The 21,404-nt window shown below is 40.2% G+C and overlaps 1 protein-coding gene across 6 annotated transcripts in view; it reads right to left on the reverse strand.

Annotated features, from left to right (window-relative positions):
• SP100 (SP100 nuclear antigen) overlaps positions 1 to 21,404 on the reverse strand; it is an 84,126-nt gene that overhangs the window by 16,596 nt on the left and 46,126 nt on the right. For 4 of the 6 annotated variants that reach the window (XM_037063564.1, XM_037063560.1, XM_037063561.1 and 1 more), the window contains 9 exons: positions 20,388 to 20,489; positions 18,661 to 18,714; positions 17,884 to 17,976; positions 16,700 to 16,753; positions 16,015 to 16,098; positions 11,956 to 12,069; positions 10,667 to 10,720; positions 7,087 to 7,131; positions 3,765 to 3,836 (listed from right to left, as the gene is read on the reverse strand). In XM_037063564.1, coding sequence (XP_036919459.1) covers positions 3,765 to 3,836; positions 7,087 to 7,131; positions 10,667 to 10,720; positions 11,956 to 12,069; positions 16,015 to 16,098; positions 16,700 to 16,753; positions 17,884 to 17,976; positions 18,661 to 18,714; positions 20,388 to 20,489 — 672 coding nt within the window. The remainder of the gene's footprint in view (positions 1 to 3,764; positions 3,837 to 7,086; positions 7,132 to 10,666; positions 10,721 to 11,955; positions 12,070 to 16,014; positions 16,099 to 16,699; positions 16,754 to 17,883; positions 17,977 to 18,660; positions 18,715 to 20,387; positions 20,490 to 21,404) is intronic. The other 2 variants (XM_037063562.1, XM_037063563.1) reach the window with 2 other exon arrangements.

Consider the following 21,404-nt stretch of genomic DNA (forward strand, 5'->3'; position numbering starts at 1 on the left):
TTTAGCATTTCATATAATAAGGGCTTGGTGAAGATGAACTCCTTGAACTTGACCTTATCTGAGAAGCACGTTATCTGTCCTTCCATTCTAAATGAAAGTTTTGCCAGATAAAGCAATCTTGGCTGTAGGTCTTTGGATTTCATGACTTGGAATACTTCTTTCCAGCCCCTTCTTGCCTGTAAGGTCTCTTTTGAGAAATCCTCTGACAGTCTGATGGGAACTCCTTTGTAGGTGACTGTCCCCTTATCCCTTGATGCTTCTAGGATTCTCTCCTTCATTTTGGTCTTGGCTAATGTAATTATGATGTGCCTTGGTGTGTTCCTTCTTCGGTCCAACTTCTTTGGGACTCTCTGAGCTTCCTGGATTTCCTGGAAGTCTATTTCCTTTGCCAGACTGGGGAAGTTCTCCTTTATTATTTGTTCAAATACGTTTTCCACTCGTGGCTGCTTCTTTTCCCCTTCTGGTACCCCTATAATTCAGATGTTGGAATGTTTAAAGATTTCCTGGAGGTTCCTAAGCCTCTCCTCATTTTTTTGAATTCTCATTTCTTCATTCCTTTCTGGTGGGATGTTTTGTTCTTCCTTCTGGTCCATTCCATTGATTTGAGTCCCAGTTTCCTTTCCATCACTATTGGTTTCCTGTGCATCTCCCTTCATTTCAATTAGTTTAGCCTTCATATGTTCCTCTAATTTGTAACTTTGTTCCTCTAATTTGTGACTATAATCTACCAGTTCTGTGAGCATCCTGATAAATAGTGTCTTGAATTGTGCTTCTGAGAGGCTGGCAATTTCTCGGTCGCTTAGAGTTATTGGCTCTGGGACTTTGAGTTCTTCTTGCACCATCTTTTGGGCTGTTCGTGCCTGTTCCATAGCAGGATCAGAGCCCTAAAGTGTTCACTAGAATAGGGCAACTAGGTCGCTGGGTTGTGATGCTGTATGTGGGGGCGGGGTCAAAGAGGGACTATGGCGTCCTGTCTGCCATAGTCCCTCACCAGTGCCTCAGTTGCTGCCGTCACCGGGCCTACGCGTTTCGTCCCACTGCACGCGAGTGTGCCACCGCCGTCAGCCCTCGCCCCCTGGGGCCTGCGTGGTCCGTCTCACTGTGTGTGAATGTGCGACTTCGGTCAGTCTGCCCCATACCCCAACTGGTTCCGAGCTGCCTGCGCGCCTGGGTTGGGGGACCTGTCCTGCCCTACGCTGCTCACTGCTGGCTCCGCCCCTCTTACCATCCCCGTTGAAGGATTAGATGTAGTCGGACTTCCGTATAATTCAATTTTCTGTCCTTTGGTTGTGTCTTTGTTTCTCCAAACCTTTGTTGTATTCAAACTTGGTTGTGGGAGAAGGCACAGTGTTTCCACCTATGCCTCCATCTTGGCGGAAGTCCAGATTACAAAATATCTTGGAAGATTAGAGTACACCTCTGACTATAACCTGAGTTTGTTCATCACTAGCTACTATTGGCAAACATACATTCTCTTCCTCTTAGTTTCTCTCTGTTTAAATCCTCCTGGGTCTAGCTGGGCTCCCCTTCCATTAAAACCTTCAGGTTTACAGACAACTTCAGGGTAAACAAACAGATGCTCCATGTTCTCCAGCCAGTTTTCAGCATAAAAAATTGGGGTGGAACACCGAATCCCATGTGTCAAGGAGCTGAGGAGCTTTGCTCTGCATGGTTCTTTGTGACTTAGCACGTTCCAGCACCTTGTTGCTATCTTACATCTAGGAAGGAAAATGTCTGGACAAAGTAAGGTTTAAATTTTGGGGGGTCTACTGTCTTAATAATGCTAAACCCCACATTAACCCTTATAAATAATAATGTGGCCAGAAAAATTAAAGTCAATACAAAATAACTTTCTTAATAGTTAGGTCTAGTCATTATAGAATGAATAGAGCATGAGCTGAAGCCTCAACACCCAAGAACAATACAATAGGAGCCTAGTACACCTATATCTTAAAGAAAGAGGCAAGTCTAGCCGTGCCGCAGAGAACGTGGTAGGGGACAGTGCCAGTATAAGTCTTCCCTACCACCAGGTCTAGAGAGGAAGCTATGTTTCCTTGGAGAGAATTGTCAGACACCTCTCTTTAATCCAAGAGAGAAGGTGTTAAAAGACCCACACATGAGATGGACTCTGTTCTTGAGATCGTCAAGGTAGGAGAGACTGTTAGGTTCATCTCTAAGAAATGTAAAGGTGAAAGTCATGACTAGGGCAGGCTGCAGTGGGAGAAAGGCCGAGCTGGGAACCAGCAATGGAATCAATATAGAAGCATGATTTTCATGGCTTGGTTGGGGCCCTGTGGATGGGACCTGGACCTGGTGTTCATGAGAAATACTCTGGCCAAGAGAACCACCTGGAGTGATAAGGTAACTGCAGGAAAGTGCAGACCTTTCAGAAGGTCCATCCAATGTCTTAACTCCCAAGCAAGTTGGCCACCATTTAACTACTGAGAGATGGTAACATACATTGAGTCTACTACACTAGGAGAAAATTTCTAGCCAAATTTCCTCTCCTTCCTCCTCCCTTGCCAGTTTTGTGGCCAAAAAAAAAAAAAAAAAAGAGTTTTGGACTATAATTTGTCTATAATTTGACAACTCTATCTGTAGATTTGAGACAGGGACTGGCTGAATAGGAAGCAGGATCACGATGGGGCAGCCTAACAGGAGATTGTGTTGCCTGTACCTGTTTCCCTCACTTCTCCTTCATATTAGCCTTCTTCTGGCTGAGAGGGAAGCTCACTGGGGTTCTAGAGTTTTCTCCATATCGCACAAGGAGGAGGCTCTGCATCTTAGATTCTACACATGGTGGGGGTAGAGTGTGGCAAAGAACTGAGAATCTGACTCCATAGAAACAGATGTAAAAGTTTAAAAGTGAACTTCAGAATGAGGAGCTGCTATTCCTGCCCCTCCAACCAGCACTAAAGTTTAGGGGAATCCATTAAAGACACTTCTTCAGTTCCTATTCACCATGCGGAAGAGAGAACTGTTGACAGCGTGGTAGGAATTCCCAGGATGTTGAAGGTGTGTATGAGGCTGGAACAGGCCTTGGAGGCCAGTCAGTCTCTTTGTTATTACTTGTTACCTCATTTTATTTTACTTTCCAGATGAATAAGAAGAGGTGAAGCACACAATTACCTCAAGGTGGTAGGACGTGAAGAAAGACAGCTGTATGACTTGTGAGTTACACGGTGGTTTATGGTTACTACACTTGGCCTTTGACCAACTTGGGAGTTAGGGGTGCAGATGGCCACTCACCCAGTCGAAAATCTGGGTGTAACTTTTGACTCTACAGTCAGCCTTCACATATGCAGATGCAACCAGCTTCTAATAGAAAATAGTATTTTCCATCTGCAATTGGGAATCCGTGGTTGGGAAGACAAAAGTAGTTTTCAATCTATATTTGGTTGACTCTCCAGATGTGAAACCTAAGAAAACCTTACTGTAAATGGACAGGTGCAGTTCAAACCTGTGTTGTTCAAGGGTCAGCTGTGTTTTCAGCCTGAAAGTTATCGGGTCAGCAGAGGGAGCCCTGCTGTGGCCCCTAGGCCCCGGGTCTTGGTGTAGATTCATCACCAATGTGCTTGTTTGCAGTGTTACCGTCCTTCAATCCCTGATGCATTTTGGAATTGACTAAACCTGATATATTTCTCAACAGTTAGTCCAGTCACATAAAGTGACTAGGGAGATAGGTTTGTTACTAAAAGCAAAGAGTAAAGCACACGAATTTAGCTGTTTGGTTATTGAAATGGATCCATCTTTAAAAACTTTACCTTTTGGTTTGCTTCTTGTCCTTGAGACTCTGTAATTAAGAGCTTGGATTCTATGTGCGCTTCCTTTTTTCCCTGAAAAAATACAAAAAATCCCCCAATTGCTGTGAAAAGTTGCATTGTATATATTATTGCTTAAAAATTTTCATTTTAATATAACTTTTTAAGAGGCTAGTGCAGGAAGAAAAAAAAGTAACCCCAAAAAGTATAATAGTGTTATACTTATCAAACCTTAGATGTTTAATGTAGGTTCATCTTAGATTCCATTTTCTTTACCCTCACATTAATCTTCATTCACTTATAACTACATTCATTAAGAATAATTTAAGACATAATTTCATTTGTGTCTGAAGGAATGCTGAGAAGAATCATGAGAGTTAATAGTTAAGTGTTTATTATGTGCCAGACATGAACACAAGATCCTTACATCTACTAATATAATTAGGAGATAGAAACTTTTACTATCCCCCCTACCAGTGAAGAAATGGAAGCATCCAGAAATTAAAATAATTAAGAGTAGCAATGTAGATTCCCTTTGGTTGAAAGGCAGAAATCAAAGGCAGCAATGCAAGAATTTGGGTTGTCTAGAGAGTCCTGATGATGAACTACCTAGATGAAGTACTGGCCATTATTTTAGCCTGAAATGAAGGATTTTGGGCTGAAAGTACAGCGAAAGTGACAACATGGATTTGGACAAAAAATTAGGATATAAGAAACTAACCAATTGAATACTACCCAAGGAGAATTCAAAAAAGTTCAAAGTGTTAAGAAAATGTACAAATAAAAGAAACACTCCTCAGTTGAAAAAAAGTATTTCAAATCTTAGAAAGCCTTAGAGTTGGAGATATCAAAAAATAGTTGATTTTAGAGGGGATGGAATTTCAGGGGGAAAAGGGGAAGGATTTACAGGAGCTAGTATAAAGGACACATGGACAACAACTAAGGGAGGTGGAAATGGGAAGGAGGTGGGAAGCACTGGGGGGGTGGGCTGGGATGGGAGTAAAAGAAAACTGTACTTGAACAACCATTAAATAAAAATGAATAAATAAATATCAACTATACTCACACACAAAAAGAGTCGATTGAAACCCTCTCTCAGGAGAGTACGCTCCCACACTGAGCGGGTGATGAAGGGTGGGTGGAAAGAGAGTAAGCCACGTGCAGGCAGGTCTCCCGAGTGCCATGTTCATGAAGGACAGTGGAGGCAGGACCAGGAAGCGCTCTCTCTCTCTGTCAGTCTCTCCCTCTTTCCCTCCTATGGTGGGACTACAGTCCTACGGTGGGACTACAATCCGGGTTTGTCCAGCAGCAGGCGTCTCAGACAAACACGTTCTCTTTGTGTCCCTCTGTGTCTTTCTCTGGTAGTATTGGGTTCGCCTTTTATCGAACCTTTTGAGGCCATATAAATTAAAGATATAAAATTAAACTGGCTCATCTTACCAGAGATCTCTTTCTTGGAAAATTGGGGGCTTAAGACATACTACTAATATATAGCTCCTGGGCTTTTATTTACAATTTTTCTGTCTTGCTCTCCAGTTGTGCCTCCTGGTTCATCTGCACACAAATGTGGGACCACCTGCTCCACCAGCTGCCGCCTTGCCTGGTCTGCCAGTCGCCACCTCACCCAACCCTGATCCTCCAGTTGCTGCCTTGCCTCGAGTCCTCTCCGTCCTGGCTGCCCATCTCCGCCCCTCCTCCCAGTCGGGATCAATGTTTCTTCTTTAACTCCTTGGTTGTCAGACTTCCACACAGTTTGATTTCCTGGCAGTTCTGGGTATTTTTGTTTTTAAATTAGTTGTCCTTCTTTTGGTTGTGCGAGGAGGCACGGTGTATCTACCTACACTTCCATCTTGGCTGGAAGTCAGCTCAGCCTTTTTAGTGTTGAATGAAAATACATCATTGCTACCGAAAGGGACTAGCACAGCTCTGGGGCTTATCTAGGACCAGCCTGGGACCGGAAAAAGTTATCTGAGAGAGTACATTTCAAAAGGAGGCAGGAGAAAAAGCACAGGTGATGTCTGCTTAGACTACCAAGTGCAACTATTTTAATAAAAGCAGTAAGAAAAAGAAGTTTCACAAAAGCTCAGAGGAGAAAAATCTTAGTCCTGGGTGAGTGTAACTGGGGAAATAATCCAGATGGTAAAGATAGGTATAGAGGTAAAATGATAGAGATACTAGGAATTTATGTATATATTTATTTGTGTTATATTTAAATGTTTATATTCATATTATTTACACATATACATTTATATATTTATATATTTAATATACAGGATCTGGCAGAAGTAAGGCCTGCTTGAGTGTGGTTGGTAAGGTAATAAATAATACAGGTATAATAGTTTTTAGCTTTAATTTGAATATTTCATCTAAAATGTCATATGGTGTGCTTGAGTGTGATATTGTTATATTACAGAATTACATGCTATGATTTTGTGTTAAAAGATTTTGTAATAAAAAGGGGGTATGATTTGTGCCGGACCCTGTATAATATATTATACATGTAAAGCAAAGTGACAGAAATACTCAGAGGAAATGAAAAGGAAACAAAGTCTATGCAAATATGTTTTAACTCCAGGGGAAAAAGTCCTGCCATCTGCACAGTGCCAGGTAAACTTAGTAGCAGTATTTTATATGATATGATGCTAGGAAATGAATAAAAGAAATAAAGCACACAAAAGACACATAAGTAGAATTGGAGAGGGAAGGGAAAAAGAAGAGAAGCAAAGAAGAGGAAGAAAAGGAGAAATGTGCTAGAATGAAAAATTGCGGAACCCGATTCTGAGAATGGAGAGTCATTCATGATTTTTACCCTTGCTGCTCCCGGTGCGCTGTATGCCCTGGTTAAGTACGGTTTAAACAATTGCATTTCCCAGGCTTAGATCTGATGTGATACTGGACTCCGTCTTCTGTTTAATTGATTTAAGTTCTTTCTGCCTGTTTCTCCTTGTTCTGTCAAGGGCTGTGTTCACTACTTACAACAAACCTTTCCAATGCTGTTTCCTGCTTCCTGATTTCCCACATAGGGCTGGCTTTTCTCTGGCCACATACCTGTGGGCTGCATTCAGTTTCCAGCTCCTTTTCTTGCCAAAGGGTCTCACAAGAAGGCCAATGGGGAGTTTGAATTTTCCTTCTTATTTGAGGAAATTAGTGACTTTGAATGAAAACATGGAGGATAAGCAGACAGATAGCTATTTGTTAGCCATAATTATTCTTTATTAGTTATGAAACCCACGGAAGATTTCAGGGCTGTGGCAAAGAGAGCGTCCTGCAGAAAGACCAGGTCTGCAGTAAGCTCACAAGTGTGAATCTCCACATTTATTCTTACCTTTTAGAAAACTATTAATTTTATCTATGTGTCTTCTCTTTTCTCCTTTAAACAGAAAAGAAAATAATCATTTAGGATTATAAACAGAGCTTATCTATGTATCTATGTATCGATCTATCTTTATATATATATAAAGCTTTATATATCAGTAAACTTCAAGTATTTTATTTTTGTTTTCATTCAACTTTTTGTGGGGCTAAATTCCCAGCTACCAATACCCCCTCTTGGTTGTAACCACGCTGAAAACAACAACAGCAACAAAGACAACCTACCTTTACACAGTACCAATCATTGATAGTGTGCCTTTATTAGTACATATTCACATGAGGTTTTCTCATTCACAGTAAGGAAAATATAAAAAGCAGCTGAAGTCAGGCAGAAGCTGACAGCAAATGAGAAGAAGTGTCAGGGACATCAAGGAACAATAGATCTCAGATACCCTGCGATTCACAGGCTTGCTTTGAATGCTGGCAGGGGCTGGTTCATGAGGGTTTTTTGTTTTTTTAAGATTTTTTATTTGTTTATCTTCAGAGGGGAAGGGAAGGAGAGAGGGAGAGAAATATCAATGTATGGTTGTCTCTGCTGGGGACACACAATGTATTGTGTGTCCCCTGCCAGAAACTGGCCTGCACCCCAGGCATGTGCCCTGACTGGGAATCGCAGGCCCACGCTCAATGCACTGAGCTACACCAGCCAGGGCCATGAGGCTTAAGGAAAGAAGCCATCTCCATAACATCAAAGTGCAAGGTGAAGCCACAAGTGCTGATTCAGAAGCTGCAGGAAGTTATCTGAAGATCTAGCTAAGATAACTAATGAAGGTGGCTACATTAAACAACAGATTTTCAGTGTAGAAAAAACCAGGTCTATACTGACAGAAGATTTCATGTAGGGCCTTCATAACTAGAGAAGAGAAGTCAGAGCAGGCTTTGCAGACGGGGTGTCCAACCTTTTGGCATCTCTGGGCCACAGTGGAAGAAGATAAGTTGTCTTGGGCCATACATGAAGTCCATTGCAACATGTAATCATAAAAATAATCTCATAATATTTTAGGTAAATTTATGATTTGGTGTTGGGACACCTTCATAGCCATCCAGGGCTGCATGCAGTCCGTGGGCTGCAGGTTGGGCAGCCCTGTGGCTTCAAAGGATGGGTTGACTTTCGTGTAAGACTAATGCAGCTGTGACTTTAGGCTGAAGCCAGTGCTCATTTACATCCTGAAAATGCCAGAGCCCTTAAGAATTATGCTACATCTACTCAGCCTGTGCTCTATAGATGCAGCAACATAGGCTGGTTGACAGCACACCTTGTTTACAACATAACCATGAACATTTAAAGCCCACTGTTGAGGACTACTGCCCAGAAAAAAAGATTCCATTTAAAATATTACTGCCCATTGACAATGCACTTGGTCACCCAAGAACTCGGATGAAGATATCCAATGACATTAATGTTGCTTTCACGCGTGCTAAGGCAATATCCATTTTGCAGCCTATGGGTCAAGGAGTAATTTTGACTTTCAAGTTTTACTACTTAAGAAATATATTTCATAAGAATATAGCTGTCATACATAGCTATTCTTCTGATGTATCTGAGAAAAGTAAATGGAAAATCTTTCCAAAAGGATTCACTATTATAGATGCTGTTAAGAACATTCTTGATTCATAGGAAGAGGTCAAAATACCAACATTCTCTAGAATTTGGAAGAAGTTGCCTCCAACTATTCTGGATGACTGTGAGGGCTCAAGAATTTAGTGAAGAGAGTAGCTGCAGATGTGGTGAAAACAGTGAAAATTCTATTTTCAAGAAAACTAGAAAATGGAATTGGAGCCTGAAGACGTGACTGAATTGTTGTAATCTCATGATAAAACTTTAACAAATGAGGAGCTGCTTCTTTGGGATGAGCAAAGAAAGTGGTTTCTTGAGATGGAGTCTACACATGGTGAAGAAGCTGTGAGGATTGTTGAATTACAACAAAAGGTTTAGAATATTATATAAAATTAGTTGGTAAGACAGTGGCAAGGATTGAGATCATTGAATCCAATTTTGAAAGAAATTCTACTGTGGGTAAAATGGTATCAAACAACACCACATGCCCCAGAGAAATCATTTGTGAAAAGAAGTCACAATAAATACAGTAAACTTCGCTTTTGTATTATTTTAAAAAATTGCTGCAGTCACCCCCGCCTTCAGCAACCACCACCCTAATCAGTCAGAGGCCACCAACACTGAGGCAAGACCTTCCACCAGCAAAAAAGTTATGACTCCCTGAAGGCTCAGATAATGGTTAGCAGTTTTTAACAATGAAATATTCTTTAATTAAGATATATACATTGTTTTTTTTAGATAATGCTATTGCACACTTTAAATAGACTATACTATAGTCTAAACATCTTTTATATGCATTGAGAAACAAAAAAATTCATGTGACTCACTTTATTGCAATTTTGCTTCATTACAGTGGTCTGGAACCAAATTTGCAATATTTCTGACATTTGCTTGTAGTACATTTTTTCTTAACTAATTTAGCAAACTTTGTATTTTTTGCCATGTGTCCACTGAAGTCTCTGTTTAGTTGTCAGCTAATGATTGGAAAGAAGGTTCCTTAAGTACCTAGAACTAATAGCTCTCCTAGCCTTTGTCAGTGGGTCTCTCTGCAAGTGTTGGTGCATGCCTTTGACACACAGCTAGGCCGTTTACAACTCTATCTTATCCCTCACTTCCTGCTTGCACCAAAAGAGCCTCAAGGGTAGCCAAGGGTGAGAGCTCAGGGCTTTCTTAGGTCTTTCCTGAGTGTGAATAGATCTGGGTATGTAGACTTTCCTAGAAATTTGTGTGGCCACCTAGATGGTCAGGAATACGTTGGAGTTTTATATATGGGAAACCCAAGAATTAGAGAGAAAAAGGTGACAATTTGACTACCTATACATTTATAACTTCTCTAGGACAAAAGATTACATTAGTAAATCAAAAAATAAAAACAACAAATTGGACAACATATTAGCAGCATATATGACCATGCACAAGAATTTCTAAAAAAAGTCTCTACATTCATCCAGCATCATAAGAAGATGAGCATTGTAACAGGAAACATGGACACAGCATTCTGTGACAAAGGGTTCTATGAAGAACAGCAAATGACCAAAACAAATAAAAAGCACTCAACCACACTAAAATGAAGGTAGTGCGTGTTAAAGCAGCCTTAAATAAGACTTTTTGTAACTCTTAAAATATTAAATGTTTTTATTTTCTAGGTGTGGTGCATTAATTTTAAAAAGCAAGAAAAGGAAAAGTACACATACAATCAAACTAGTTAGATAAATAAAACTATATATTCCAAAATGTACTCATCCACAAATAGAAAAATTCTGGAAAGATAAACACCAATGTTTATAAGCCACAAATACTTTAAAGTCAAAATAAAAACCAATATAAAGATATGAGCATCTTGAAAAACATAGTTACTTTAAAAGGATTTTTTTTTGTCTAATGAAAGGCATGGAAAATAGTTATAATAAACTTTAGCATTAAAAAACAGTTAATTTGTGACATAAAAATCAAATAAGTTCTTTTTCACTCTTACTTCTTTTTCCACTGTGTTTTTCCAAAGTAGAATTTTTTCCAATATCCATGATATCTGGAAAGTAACAGGTTGTGGTCAGAAAAAAATAATTTATATATAAAAGTTACAAACCTTATGACAATTCACATTGTGGAAGACTTGAGTTTATAATGATGTCTAATTATCTAAATGATATTAAACAGCCGTAGCTGGGTAGCTCAGTTGGTAGAGTGTCATCCTGATACCCCAAGGTTGCAGGTTCAACCCTCAGCCAGGGCACATATAAGAATCGACCAATGAATGCATACATAAGTGGAACAACAAATTGATGTCACTCACTTTCTCTCAAAAAAAAATTAAATGAATTAGATACATATTGATATCTAAAGTCTTTATTTCTCTGAGGCTTTGAAAAAACTCTTTACTAGTTATGTGCGTCAGTTTTCCTGATTCATGAAACAGGTTGGTAGTAAAAGTTATCCTGTTTGGGCTTTAGATTGCTTAGTGACAATTAAATAAGATCTTATTTGAAAAGTTAATGAGAACTCATTATATAGTGTTTCTAAAACAATAAAATATTATTTTATGTCTGGTTTCAGAGGCTTTGAATAAAAGGTTTTGGATGTTTACTAGGAGACCAAGCTGTATGTTCTGCCTCTTCTACTAACTTAGCATCCATCAGTGGGTGCTGGAGGGCAGCCTTGAAAACTGTATGTTGAGTTTGAGAACAGTTATCTGAGGTCTTTTTCCTGAGAGGTAGCAGGACCGTTTATCTGCCTTTTGAGGTCCTTTCAGGGTTGTGACACTATTATTTTCCAACAGAAGAACACCTGGATTTCTCTGCTACATGAACAAAGGTGGAAGTCACTATATAAATCCAAAGATTGGTATGCTCATATAGTACACAAGATACTGCCATTTTTTACCAGTGTATTTCTACTACCCCATACACATGAAATCAACAAGATCCATTCTGTTAAACATGACTATAATCATGATCTCCCACCTTCCTGCTGTTCCCAAAAGGGCCAGGTCAAGCAAATGTGGAAAACGAGATTCTGACATGGACTGGATCCCTTCCTTATCAATGTGTGCTCAGAGTCAAGTGCAGCAGAAAACAGAAACTCTGATTTCAGACTCTTCACATCCTGCAGCCTGGGTCCTGTGACTCTCACCTTCATAACTTATGTACTCCCTGTTGGTGAACTGCTTCATGTGGTCCTTGAATCCTGATCACCTATCACTGACATCCTAGGTGTCTGTGGTATCTGCTGAATCACCTCTACCCCAAGACCCTTGGGTATCTTTACCCATATCAGATGCTTGGCTATTTTCAGTCCTTGCTTCTTGGCGTCTTGGCACACCTTGGGATAAACACATGACACAGGAACACTTCTCATTCCCAAGTCCTTGGAGCTCTGCTCCTATGTTGTGATTTGTAAAAAAAATTGATTTGCAATTTTGTTTTGTACCCCCTTCCCTCCAATAGCCTTCCCCCTGCACCTGTACTTCAAAAGGTGGCTCAGCCTCTGAAATCTCTTTGTTTGTTGTTGCTCCTCATCATCTCTGCCTCTTCCTTTCAATCTGTTTTTTCTCTATCATCTTTTTCTCTTTGCCCCAACCTGCATCTTTGTTTTTTTATTTTTCCTTTATGTGCTTCTCCCATCTATCCCTTAATGGCATTTTTAACAAAATTTTATATTTATTTTTATGTGATGCTTTTCTTTTTCAGAAATACTGTTACATTTATAGGTCCATACATATGTATATATAATTCTTAAATTTTTTGGTAAATATTTTATGTAAATAAACTAACTTTTGCCAGACAAATTTCCAAATGTTGGAATACAGAGAGTGATTGATTCTTTCCATTCACTTGACAAGTTTGTTAAGCTTCTCTCACGTTCCAGGTGCTGGGATGGATGCTGATGCCCAATGTAGGGCAGATGAATGCTGATAACAGTGCAGGACATACTGAAGCATCAATGCTTGTCAATCTTAAGAGCAACCATGACATTGACACATAAAGAAGTGAATACATTGAAACTTGAATGTTAGAACACAGACTGCACAGAATACTCTGGCGTGGGGATAAGGCAGGAAGAACTAGCTTCACTTGAGATGAGGCACCTCTTCCAAAGAATGTGTCATGGAAGCAGGAGTTAGCTAGATCAGGGAGGAAAGGGACCAAGACAATAGCCCCAAATGGATGGAGAAGCATGCGCCAAGGTCTACATTCCACAAATGTGAGGAGTTTCAGATGCCTGAATGTGCAATAGGAAAGTTAATGGCAACAATGATGATGGAGAAAGAAGCAGGAGCCTCAGGGTAGGTGGCTTTGAGGGCCACAAAGAGAAATAACTTAATCCTAAAGGAAAGTAAAGGACATTGAATTTTATGTAGGATAGCAGCATGGGTATATTTGAGAGAGATCAGCATAGCTCAGTCACTTCGAGTACATTTGGTGGGACCAAGATTTGAAGCAGGAGGACAAGTAGCAGCTTGTAGATCTAGTTTCAGTGAGAAGGAAGGTAGATATGGATTAGTGACAGCACAGCAATGGACAGGCTGGAGGCATTTGAAAGGAAGAACTCACTGAGTTGGGTTTCAGAGGGCTATGTTAATTCAGGAGATGGTGATGTCACCGATGACTCTGAGAATACGAACTTGAACGAATAGGCAAATTAATAGTGTGTTCTAGAGCTAGAGAACAGAAAGCAGCTGCTGGTTTTAGGGAAAAAATGATGGGCTCAGTTTCAGAAGTGTTGAGTTTCGCATTGAAAGTGGAGAAGGCTAGGGCCTTTATGGCCTTGACCAGAGGTCTTTCTGAAACTTGGATGAGTGAGTTTGGAAGCTTAGAAGACAGGGCTGGCCTGGAGAAGTATGTTTAGAAACCATTAAGTTGTGGATGGTGATTGAAGCCTTAAGAGTGGATGAAATGCCTGGTGAGGTCTCTAGCAATCTGGGTGAGTTCCAGGGGCAACTTTGATACCTGGAGACACCTTACTCTGAAAACTCATTGCTAGTGCGAATCACCTCATGTGTAAATGCTGCTTTTGCCTCATGGTCATCTCAGATCCCGCAATTTCTCCATCTCCCTCCTCTCTCCCTTTGACACTGGCCCCTCTTCTCTACCATTTTTCTGTGTATTATAACCCTTTCTCTACACAGTAGTTATTGTGCCTTATCTAATTCCTCTCCACTTATCACCCACAGTAAGTACCTCATTCCCATCTACTTTTCTATGCTTCTGTCTCTGGATCTGGTTTTATTATGGAAGTAATCTTCTTTTCATGGTCAGTTCCTTTCTGTTTCTCTTTACTTCTAGTCTACCTCTCTCAATCTTATCTTGATCTTCTGGCTGTTTTTACAATTGCAACCTGTGTCTTCATATTTTCTTCATCTACGTTTGGCTTCATCTCACAGATTACTGCTTTCATTGTCTCCATATGCCTGATCTTTTGACACTGACCGCACTATTCACCTCTATTTCTTCAGCTAGTTTCCTATGAACTTTCTACATTGCAGGTCTGTCAGCCAGTCTTGGACTTTATTACCATATTTCTGCTGAACTTCTGAGACATACCTTGAAAATCATTCCTCTTCCCCCACAGAAGCCCCATCTGGTGATATTTGGATTTCACGTTCACTTAGAAAAACTTGAAGCTTCCTTCGTTTCCTTTTTATTTGATGAACTCCAGCCTATTTTTTTCTACTCTTCCTTCCTCAATTATTTACTCAGTGTCACCCCCATTCAGGAGTCCTGTCCTTCTTTCTCTCCGGCTCCCTCAAATCAGATGATGTGATCCTACTCCGTGCCCAAGTCTGTCTGTAAATGAGTGTGTGCTCATTTGCAGGAATGATTTTGGGGAGAGGTAGGGAAAAGGTGAAAGAACTTTTCCTCTGTGCAGACAGGGAAACAAAGATAACTGATAAGCAGCATTGCAGTTGGCTTCCCCACATGCTCACTGGCTAGCGTCTCATCTGACTCTCTTCCTCTATTTCTATAAAGAGCTTTGAATCCACATGACACTGAAGGAAAGTAAGAAAATGACACACAACAGATGGAGAGCAGGAAGCACACTTCAATGTGGTCATGCTGAATTATGTTCACAGCTCAGACGAGCTAAGAAGTACACCTACTCCAACAACTACACCTCACACACAGCACGTAGTTGTTGTCTCTCTATCTAGTCATACCTCATTCTCTTCTTATTTCTCAGTTTTTTGCTCATTGCTCTGACTTACATGTTTTTTAGCTCCATCATGTAGATTCTGTGAGCTTCTCTGTTCCTGGTTTCTGTTTCTCTTTTTTTTTCAAATCAACAATGCTGTTAATCTTGGCTCATTTTTTAGTTCTCTGTTGATTCTTTTTAGCTTATTATTCTAGGTGGTTTATATATCACATAACTGGCTCTATTCCTGCCTCTTTGTTTCTTTATGATTTTCATTTCACCTCTCCAACAAGATTATATATATATATATATGTATATATATTTCAATATCCATGCCAATATAGATTGTTATATACCTACCTATATATACATATATATGTGTGTGTATATATATAAATATATACTCACAAACGCCCGCATTTATTTATTTATTTATTGTTGTTGTTAAATAAGCTTTCCCGTATCCGACACTCATACATTCACATTGCCCCTTGTACCCCCGTAGATCCCTTGTACCTCTGCTTTGGACTTTGATCATGGGACATAACTCATCTTCCTGCCCGTGACATGTAAAACCCACCCTTCTTAAACATCATAAAACTTGTACATCAATTTCCTCACCCCAAAAAGGGGATATCAAGAGTTTGCCTGCCCAAATCTTAAGGATTTTGTGATGACAGAGTAAGATCTTGTTTGCCAAAGTACTTTAAAATAACATGATATAATCCAGTTACAATGTGATAGAAATCTGTCAAAAACTATACTAAAGTTTGAGAGTGACCTGAAGCTTTTATTTCTGTCTATAATTACATAGCAGAACCAGTTCTCTATTATGATTTTACAATGGAAAATGATATTGGTGTCAACCAATACATTACTATTAAATGTCTAAGATCTTAATGTAAGCAGGCATAAGAGAAAATATTAAAAAAGATGTCATCATTTTGGTAATTATTTCTTCTACAACAGAAATATGTAATTACATACATTTAGGTGATGGGACTCATCTCATTAAACAGGAATTTATAATAATTTTCTGCTTCCTTCCATTTCCTAGAATGCTGAGAGGAGTTTCCAGGAATAACTGGGCATAATGTCTTCAAGGTGCTCAGAGTAAAAATGCATCTGGAAACAGTTTTTAATTCAGATTCCTGACATTCGCAGGCCAAGGCTTGGCATCCTAATCTTCTTTACCTGACCAACTTCTTAGAGCTGAGCTACAAGTTCCCTGAGGCTCTTCTTCACTACTCAGTTTGGAAGAGTGCCCAGTGCTGATCCCTGCAGAAAGAAAGAAGAGTCCATAGCAGTCTCCCTCTGTGTCCTAGGAACCAACCCAGCACGGAACCTTCAACAGGAATCGGACAAGGGGAGCTTGTGCAGGAGGGGTAAGAATACTGTTACTGCCGGCCCATCCTGTGGCTCCATCTGACCCGTTGGTCAAGGTGGCTCCAGGAACCACCCCCAAGGACAGAGAACAACTTTGTCATGGAAGGCACTCCCTTTTGCCACCATTTTCTACACCTTTTCCCTTGTCTGCACATACTTGTGCCTCTACTCTGTTTCTTACCCAGGGGAACCATGGAAGCAATATTTTCAATATGTCAAATCCCCCATCAGCTGGGCCCTCAAAGATCATAGGGAGCAGAGCATCCCTCCACCCCGAACTACTTTATCCTTTATGTGAACGAAGAATAAACTTGTATGGCTCTTGTGTCGCTGAGATTTTATACCAATTAGCCAGCCCACCCACTGCACAATGTATGTGTATCATCTAAAAATCCCAACAAATTACGTTTTAAGGGATATAACCAAAAAATTGACTGAAGCTTTTGTAGCAAAGAAAGCTATTTGTTACACCAAGAGTTTTAATTGTCCTTACGTCTTTTCTTATTGCTCATCCCACAAGTAGACTGGTTTCCAAAATCCAGAAAATCTAGGAGATAAAGGTAAACACAATCTGTAATCTGTAACAAAAGCAGTTGTATCTTATGACTCCTCACACTGTAGAAGAATGTGGAACATAAAGATGTGGTGGTGATTATTTCTGCCTCTTCCCAACTAAAGGAAGCAAATCATTATCAAATGAAGTGAAGACCCACAAGCCTTTAGCCCATATGCAGAATCAAGGAAGTTTTGAAAACCGACATTTTTCATAGATTCACAGACAGCAAATTTGGCAGTGAATCTGGACTTAGCTGCCATGAGTCTATGTAAACTTTTTATTTATCATGCTTGTGAATTCTCTCAATTTGCTAAAGGAATATTAATATCTTGTAGCATATTATAGAACTGAATTCTGCCCCAGAAGCTATTGGGGTGTTTTGTAATACATAGGCTATATACTGCAGTGTCTTTCTAAAATAATAAAATATTACGTTACCTCTGGCTTCAGAGGCTTTGAATAAAAGGTTTTGGATGTTTGCTAGGAGTCCAAGCTGTATGTTCTGCCTCTTCTACTAACTTAGCACGTGTGACCTATAAAAGATTGTTCTATGTTTATGTGAGTTTCCCATCTGTGGAATGAGGGGAACAACAGTCATCTGACCTACCTTTCAGGTTGCTGTAGATGTAAAATAATATATATTTTTTGTAAAACCATTTGGAATATCACTATATAGGCAAATTTCACATTGAGTGTCATCTGTCAAAGGCTATAAATAAAGTTTTATGGTAATAACCAGAAGCTTTTCCTTCTGTCAGTAATGAGAGTATGTGACCAAAGCCTATGGAGGTTTAAAGAGGGTTGTGACAAAGCTGACCCGTAGCTGGCTGTCCCGCTTCCCCTGCTCTCTACAGAACAGGTGGTGAGTAGATGGACATCACTACGTGATCCACTGCCCTGGGGGATGACATGTCTCTGAGCGCGTAGTGAGGCGCTCTGCCGTCCAACTAGAGGCATCTTGTTAAGACTGAACTACATTTCCTTTGTTTGCAGTTTTCAACGTGGCCACATGAAATCAAGGCAGGAAAGGGCTCCCAGCCCCGGGCGCTGTGCTCCGAGGAACAGGAGGAGCTCTGATCTCAGACTCCTGTGGCCTGGAGCCCAGCGACAGCCGTCCTTACCCTCCTCATCAGAATCACTTCTCAGTGCAGGACTCCACACTCTGGGGGGCGCCTCATCCGCACTGGACTCTGAAAATCCTTCATGACTTCTCTCTGCAGAAGGAGCAGATGTCCCTTGAAGGTCTGAGTGTATGACAAAGAAACCACCACCACCACCACCAAAAAACGTGGGAAGCTCTGAAACCCAGGGCTGGGCTGTCCCTCCCTCAGACCTCCGTGATCTGCCTTTTCTATTCAGGTGACCTGCAGGTGTTTTATCACTCACTGCCCCCTGAGCCTGGGGCGGAGATATTTCACCCCTGGTGGGCATCTCTGCTTCCTCTTGGCCCTTTGTTTTCTTTTCCCAGATTTTTTTTCTCCTGTTGCTTGTCTCTTTATGGATCTGTTGTTGTTTTTGTATCTGCATTCACATTTATTTTCAGCTCTGCTCCTCTCCCAGAGCTGTCTTGGAAGCCTGATATTAAAGAAGGCAGATCTCCCACTTGGCTGCTTCCCAGAATAACTTTGTGAAATGGAGCCACACCCTTCCCGCCGTCTGGTACTCCTAGGAATGTTTACTTGAGAAAAATCAGAATTCTATTGTGTTTGAGTCTTTGACCTCTTTGTGTTTACATGTTACAGCCATTAGCTTAACTTACACAAAAGTTAAAATCCAAACTGGCCAAAATTAAGCAGATTTATATTTTACTTTGAAGGACTTTAAAAAAAAGTTGGAATGGCTAGTTTTTAGAAAACGCTGTTCATTTATAACTATGAAGAGTTCTTAGGTGTCCTTACCACTTTCCCAAAGTTTTTTCCTGCATATAGGTGATTTTCTGAAATCCACAGGCCCTGTAAAGTAGGAGGGAAGAAATGTCTATTTGTACACAACAGTCTTACAAATTCTACACTAAATCACACAGCAGATAGGGTTTGTGATAATCTCAATCCTGAGATGAGCATTTTTCTCTTTCTTTCAACTGAACCCAGTTCTGGTGCCCAGGGTCATAATATTGCCTCCTGCCCAGCTCTCCCATTTATTCTCCACGTGAATTTGTAAATGACCTTCAAACATGACTATCTCCAGGGTCCTCATCTATGATGCTGGGATACCCTGGGTACCCTATTTCCCTGTTAAGGTTTTTGTGAAAACAAAATGGACCTTTATTCATAAAAGCCCTGTGAACAACCAACATGCAAGCTCATGGTTTAACTATGGTTTGAGTCTGAGAATAGTTGGGCTGAAGCTCTTTCTCTGTTAATGATTAAATAGAAGCACAGATTATTCCTTGAAGACTTTTGAAGGTGGAGACTAATGACAATATTGTCAGCAAATACAGAAATAATGTGCTTACTATGCTCTGTAGAATATAAAGCAAGTTGCTGGAAAATAACAGCTCTTTAGTGTTAACAGATAAGATAGTGCATAGTAAAAAGTATAATTTTACCAAAATATTTTTGCTATATTTTTAACATATTAATCAATTGGGCTCATTTAGTTAAACAATAGCTATAATGCCATTTCCCAACGGAGGTAGAAAAGTGAAATGCAGAAAATGATGCCCTGGAAGTAACTGAATTGGTCTACACAGGGACTGTCGGAATAAGATTCATCAGGAAACAGAGCTCTGGGTTTAAACTCTAGATATTGTTCATATAGAAATGCGGTTCTAACACTCTTATGCGGTGCGGTCTTGGTTGCTGAGCAGGTGGCTTCTTGGGTGTCTCCTTCATCACTTGATTCTAAGGAGTCAAGGTTATCGATCACCGCACAAAGGAAAAGCATTCTTTAGGTGTCTCAGTGTGTGACCACGGAAACAATTCAACAGGAAATTCCCTAACAAAACTTGGCAAAATTTTGAAAGCCCATGTATATCACAGTCTGCACATAGGCCACCTGGTCTGTTCTTCTAAGCCAACTGCCTTGCAGTTGCAGGTTAGCGACGTTCCATTTCCTGTCTCCTGAGCAGAGACAAGTCACTGCCCTGTTTGAAACTTGCCTCCCTACACTTCTCCCTCTTCCTCCTCTTACCCCTTCTATTGTCATTTAACACTTCTTGCACCTGCTGTTTCTCATGTGAGGAGACCTTGAAAAGCTTATGTTCAAGGTAGAGATCCTCCTCTCCATACGCGGGTGCCCTTTGAACTGTTCACAAGGCTGAGAAATAATCTTCTCTTGTGTCTGAGACATAGACCTACATTGAGACCACCTTTTAGAGCAGTTTGCCTACACTAAGACAAAAATGAGAGAGTACAGTTTTGAAAAACTGAAGTAAATTTACATTTTACTTTGAAAGATCTAGTGGAGCAACTAGAATGAACATATTATTTAAAATATTGGAGCACGGGGGCGGGGCAGGGCTGGGAATATAAGACAGAAAACTGGACTTGAACAAGAATTAAATAAAAATAAAACTTAAAAAAAATAAAATATTGGTCTTTGCCCTAGCCGGGTGGCTTGGTTGAATGCAGCATCATCTCACGAACCAAAAGCTGTGGGTTTGATCCCCGGTCAGGGCACATACCTAGATTGTGGGTTTGATCCCCAGTTGGGGTGCATACAGGAGACAACTGATCGATGTTTCTCACATCGATATTTCTGTCTTTTTCTCTATTCCTTCCGCTCTCTGTAGAATAAATACAATTATCCTTGGGTAAGGATTAAAAATAAAAAAAATAAAAAATAAAATAATATATTCGACTTTGGAACATGAAGATCAGGTAATGACCTGAATGAATAAAACAATTCATTTTATTTACTCTTAGGTCTTTTCCTAGCATGTTTTCATAAATAGGCATGTTTCTGGTATCCTTTGAGAGAGTAGGAAGAGAAAAACCAATCACCATTCTGTATGGAGAGCTGCAGATCTTACAACTCATGCTGCACACGGGATTAAGAAAACAACATTTTGTTAACTGTTTTGAGCTCCAGTTTTGCAAAGGAAATAATGCAGAATCTGGGACCTTTGTCTTTCCCTTTATCTCCATGAGACTTTGTAAATGACCATGAAAGGCTTATGTGATTGTGTTTTGTTGTTTAGAAACAAGGATAACAATATCCATCCTGCTTACCCCACAAGGTTGTTGTAAAGAAAACAGTAAGATACTCTTTGCAAAAATCCTTTGAAAAATTACTACATATGTCATGACTTGCTGAAGAACTCTGTTAAATCTTTATTTTTGCTAATGCTAGAGAGCTGGATGAATTGTCTTCAGACATGTTTCAAAAGTTGTGGCCAGATGACAATATGACCTTCCAATAAAAGATATTAGGTTTCTGGCCCTGGCTGGTGTAGCTCAGTGGATTGAGCAGGGGCCTGTGAAGCAAAGGGCCGCCAGTTCGATTCCCAGTCAGGGCACATGCCTGGGTTGCAGGCCAGGTCCCCAGTAGGGGACACATGTGAGGCAACCATACATTGATGTTTCTCTCCCACTATTTCTTCTTCCCTTCCCCTCTCTCTAAAAAATAAATAAATAAAATATTTAAAAAAGAGATTAGGTTTCTGTTCTCTATAGAAATTACTGTAGAAATTCAACACTTT

The sequence above is a fragment of the Sturnira hondurensis genome, unplaced genomic scaffold (assembly GCF_014824575.4).
Source record: "Sturnira hondurensis isolate 20B ecotype Veracruz unplaced genomic scaffold, ASM1482457v3 Scaffold0014615, whole genome shotgun sequence".
NCBI lineage: Eukaryota > Metazoa > Chordata > Mammalia > Chiroptera > Phyllostomidae > Sturnira > Sturnira hondurensis.